The sequence below is a fragment of the Arachis hypogaea genome, chromosome 14, assembly GCF_003086295.3.
Source record: "Arachis hypogaea cultivar Tifrunner chromosome 14, arahy.Tifrunner.gnm2.J5K5, whole genome shotgun sequence".
NCBI lineage: Eukaryota > Viridiplantae > Streptophyta > Magnoliopsida > Fabales > Fabaceae > Arachis > Arachis hypogaea.
Genome location: NC_092049.1, coordinates 102,973,074 through 102,978,170, shown reverse-complemented (window position 1 = coordinate 102,978,170; position 5,097 = coordinate 102,973,074). Strand labels below are relative to the sequence as shown.

Here is a 5,097-nt window from a genome sequence, read left to right as displayed (position 1 = left end):
TTTCAGTAATTCTTAATCAAGATTTGTTAGACATTCTATGTCTATTATGATTGAACATGTTTGTTATGGGTATCTATTTTACTTTCACCCCTGTTTTTTATTGTATTTATCTGTATTAATTTGATGTCATATATAATGTAATTAGATTCCATTTTTAATCATTTTTAGATGTTTTGTAATCCTTCAATATTATGTTTAATTCTTCCACCATTTCAAATAGATTGCAGGTTTTATTGTGAGATTGAAATAAATGAAATGAGTCTTAAAATGTAACTAACTTTATTGTTATTATTATGGTTGCAATGTTTATCAAATTGAATAAAACTCTCATACATATGCAATACATATGCAATCTGAATCTTCTTTTAAGGCACAACAATTAACAATTAAACCCTTAATGTCTACATTGGATAAAAGTATAAAACCAGACGGAAGTAATTTTAGAATTATATACATTGTCCTAATAATTAGTTAATAATATATTAAAGTATATTTATTAATAGCAAATTTATCTGTAAGCACATTTATTCAATATATCACATCACATATCACATAAATGATTCTGCAAGAAGATGTAAAAGAGATAAAATCATTTATACTTTGGGTAACTGTTACCTGAAATTGATTGCATAGTATAGTTTCTTATAACTTCAGCTTGATTTAGATGAGTTTTTGGGCACCATTTGCTTGAGTACTTTATCTATTTTTTTATTCCCTAGGTAAAGTGCCTTGGATAGGCAACATGTCCAACATGCATTGGTGAGTCTAGATTTTTTATTGTTAAAACATTAAGGTATAATTAATGAATTCATCAATTTTCACCAACATTTTTCAAGCAATTCATCATTCATGTTATTAAATATCATTTAATATTTATCCTTTTTGGTAGTTACCGTGAATATACGTTTATAGTTTGCATATATATCTTCTTCTATATAATCTCATTGTCATCAAGCAATCTTATTATGTTTTTGGGAAAAACTTGCATCTTATAAAAATCCATTTTATATTTATACACTCAGTAACTTTTGTTTCAATCATAGTAGTATGGCATCTCCATTCAACATGCTTAAAGATCTTGACCTTGCTGCTGCTAATCAAGTTTGGCGTATCAAGATTTGTGTTATCAAGATATGGTCTATTATCATAGGTGAAGAGAAGTTTAGGAGGCCCAACTTGGAACTGGTTGTTATGGATGAATTAGTAAGTTTTTTTCTTATCATGAGTTTCTTTAATTCATAAGAGCAATATAAACCATGCGATTATGCAATCCTCCATTTTAATTTTTTTTTGTCACAATTTGTCAATTTTATAAGGCCATCGAATACAGTGTTCTGTTAGGAATCCTCTGAGGAGATTCTTTGAACAGGATTTAATTGAGGGTAAGGTGTACTCTATTGCTAATTTCTCACTTGAACCTAATAATTAGAAGTACAAGCCAACAACCCATGCTTTTCGTGTTTTCTTCAAGAGGGAAACTCAGTGTCGTTCATTAGGGGATATTAACTTCCCTAACAATATTTTTCACTTTGTCCCAAATGAAATGATACTTAGTCATGATAATCACCACTCTCACTTGATAGGTACATATCAAATATCATTATTTGCTGTATTTTTTTAGTTATGAGTTTATAACATCATTATGGTCTTATTATTATTATTATTTTGATATAGATGTCATTGGATTGTTAACCGGAAAGAGTGATATAATAGAGTTCACAAAAAATGGAAAGAAGTCTATATACATGGTGATTGAGCTTGATGATATGAAGTATGTTTATAAAGTTTGTTTATTTTAGCTGAAATGGATTTTTTTTATTTAGTATTTACAAATTATTTATGAGTTGTCATCATTATATCCATCGATTTATATAGATCTAAGGGTAAAATAAGGTGTACTTTGTGGGAGGATTTTGCTAATAAACTGGTGAAACACATGGAGGAACAGCCTTCTACTGAATTTATAATCATCCTGCAGTTTGCCAAGTTTAACATGTTCAAGGGTATGCTATTTATTTCATCTCAAATATAAATTATTCATGGATTTACATCTTCATACATGTTAACATACATGTTAATTTATCCAATAATGTAACCTAAGTACTCTCTATTCAAATATTAGTGTCATAATATTTTATTCACTTATTTTTTTCATAGGAACTATGGGCATATCTAATACAAACTATAACTCTACCCTATACATTAATGCTGACCTTCAAGAGGTTAAGGAATTTAGACAGAGGTATAAATTCTATTTTTGTTTTCATAGTTTTGTATTTGGTAATTAATATAATTAGTTATTAGACATTATGCTGAAATATATACATTTTTTTTCGATAGATTTATTATGGGAAATGACAAGGCATCTAACCAGCTTTCTCAAATTGCATCTGATGTTTCAATGTCACTTGAGCAAGATCTTATTAGCCATACCCCATACAAGCCCATTTCTGAACTTAAGGACACCACTGAGGTTTTATATAAGTAGTTTGTAATGTATTTTTATCTGTTCTAAATCATGCACATTTTCTAAGATTCGACTCACAAATTTATGATTTTTAGGGTAGAATATTTGTTACTATTGGAACAGTCATGTCCATTGATACTAGATTCGGTTGGTGGTATAAGGGGTGTAAGATGTGCTTTCATTCACTCAAAGAGGATGAGAATTCATACTATTGCCAATCATGTGATATTTATCCTAATATTCATATTTCTCGGTAACAAATTTGTTATTATACAATATAAGTTAATTAGTCTAATTTCCTCTCTTAGGGATCATTATCATATATTTCTTTTCAAATGTAGTTACTGTATTCACCTCAGAGTATCTGATGAAATGGATTCTGCCTCATTTATTATTTATGATAAGGAAGCCTCCAAGTTTCTTGAAATTTCTGCTTCCGAGCTTCGATTGAAACAGATAGCAAAGGTATAAATTTTTAACAATATGTTGTTTATCTCTCCATCTATTTAATTATTTAAATATTTGATAATTATGTATGCGTTGCTCAATTATAGGGTTACAACAAGGATGAATTTCCCTCTGAGATAAACTCATTTAGAGGTAAGAAGTTCCTATTCAAGGTTTCTGTCAAGTTCGATGATATCAATGCTTTCCAACCTTGTAAGATAACTGTTTTGAAGTTGACTGAAGATCCAACTATCCTGAATTTGTTTGCTGCCAAGTACAAGCTATCTGATGTATGATTTGAACAACACACAATTTATCTAAATATTTAATCTTGGTCTCTCTTATAATTTTACCTTATTATTATGTAAGCAGCCGAACATCCCCATTGAAAACTCCGAGCTTCAAAGCTTGCATACATATTCTACTGATAATGCTAAGGTTAGATACTTTTTATTTTATTTTTTCTTTATAATAATTATGTGTTTTATTCAATCTCATGTTGTTTGATTTCAGGAGATCAGTTCTCAGTCATGTGAAATTATTTCTCTTGACGTTAATGATGACTTTGTTACTCCCAAGAGAGGTATTATAGCTGGTGTAATGACAAAAAAATTGGTAGATGTTTTTCCAGAGACTGCCACTACTTCCACTTCCAAATGTAGAAAGCTCTCTCATGATTCTGACTGCAGCTCAATCAAAAAGCATGCTGACTAATTTAGGATATAATCTTTATTAATATTATCTATTTGGGTCAATGTAATGTACTCTAATGTCTTTTTAATTATCTTAAAAGGCCATGGAGAGCTTATGTTTTATTTTAGTGTTTTTTTAATCCAATAATCAGGTTTAGTTTGTTTTTCATGTGTCTTAGTAGTTGTTTCTTTGTTAAGTCAAGTTAATGTTTAAGTGTTGTGTTTTGTCAGTTATAAATTAAGATGGGTTGTAATTAGGCTATGCCTACATTATCTATCCTACTATTAATATTAGTTTTATTATGTGATCTTTTATTTTGTTATCAATTTCTATTTGATATAATATCTACATTACATGTTTTATTAGTGTATTTATATGTTTTGAGTTAAAGATATCCTTCTTTCATTAGTAGTTAACATATAATAGAATCTAAGACACCTTAAATTTAAATTGATGAGATTTTCTAGATTAACTATTCCTTCTTTCATCAGTAGGTAAACATATAATATATGACTTATAATGGCAGAATCAATATAGTTTAGACTACGATATAAAAGAATAGTAGCAACAAAACTAAAAGTCTTAGTTTTATAGTACATCGCAATTATTAACAAAGGAAAGTTAGAATATCGTAATTAATTCTGTAAAGTTTGAACACTGGAATGTTCTATTAAGAATTTTATGTTTATTTAGATTAATAAAATTAGTATAAATAAACTTTCAATATATGTATGTCAACTATTAGACCGTTGTTTGTAGATGTAGTTATTATTCTATTTTCATCATTAAACAATTATTTCACAAGATCAGTTATTACTATTAAATTCATGTATATATATATATATATATATATATATATAAAAGTTCTATCTAAAGGCAGAAACACTTATCTTTACATTTATTGACATTATTAGCATTATACTTCATATATGGATTAAACCTCATTTAAAGGTATACTTTTTCTCAAGGTTCGGTATGTATAACAAAATCTATTCTCAACATTATGACTCTAAATTTTATGACTCTACAGACATATAGCATAAGTTCTGTCTCTATATTTTTTGTAAGCCATGTAGTTGAATATGTTTGATATTTTTCTTTCCATATTTGATATATATAAGTTTTATTTAAAGACAAAAATACTTATCTCTACATAGATTAAATATATTAGCATTATATCTCAGATATAGAGAGTACCTCATATAAAGGTATGTGTTATCTGACAGTTTGATATGTATGATAAATCTATCTTCAGGTTTATGTGTTAACAAGTTAAATATACCATTTTTTTACTTTTATTTATACGTGTCCTTTCCTTTTAATTATATTTGTATATTTCTTTATTATTGGAACAAATAGAAAAAGTTAAGGAATTGTTTTTTAATTATTAGAATATTAGATTAGATTAGATTATTCAATTCCATATTATTAAATTAAATTTAATTGATATTAATTAAATTCAACTCATTTCCAATAAAGTTTGCTTTTTT

At 27.5% G+C, this 5,097-nt stretch overlaps 1 protein-coding gene across 1 annotated transcript; it reads left to right on the top strand.

Moving 5' to 3' along the window:
• The first annotated feature begins 1,047 nt into the window (after nucleotides 1-1,047).
• Nucleotides 1,048-3,628, top strand: LOC112742837 (replication protein A 70 kDa DNA-binding subunit E-like). The gene is made up of 11 exons (XM_025792075.1): nucleotides 1,048-1,203; nucleotides 1,430-1,583; nucleotides 1,675-1,771; nucleotides 1,876-2,003; nucleotides 2,158-2,242; nucleotides 2,341-2,473; nucleotides 2,563-2,720; nucleotides 2,809-2,932; nucleotides 3,022-3,204; nucleotides 3,287-3,352; nucleotides 3,428-3,628. Exons 1-11 carry the CDS (start codon nucleotides 1,048-1,050, stop codon nucleotides 3,626-3,628), a joined length of 1,485 nt encoding a protein of 494 aa, XP_025647860.1.
• The last annotated feature ends 1,469 nt before the right edge of the window (nucleotides 3,629-5,097 follow it).

Bases quoted from the DNA above. Each gene is read 5' to 3' on its own strand.
- LOC112742837 (XM_025792075.1), top strand. From the start codon at position 1,048: ATGGCATCTCCATTCAACATGCTTAAAGATCTTGACCTTGCTGCTGCT. The intron at 2,243-2,340 runs GTATAAATTCTA...TTTTTTCGATAG, and splicing joins GTTAAGGAATTTAGACAGAG to ATTTATTATGGGAAATGACA. The intron at 3,205-3,286 runs GTATGATTTGAA...TTATGTAAGCAG, and splicing joins CCAAGTACAAGCTATCTGAT to CCGAACATCCCCATTGAAAA.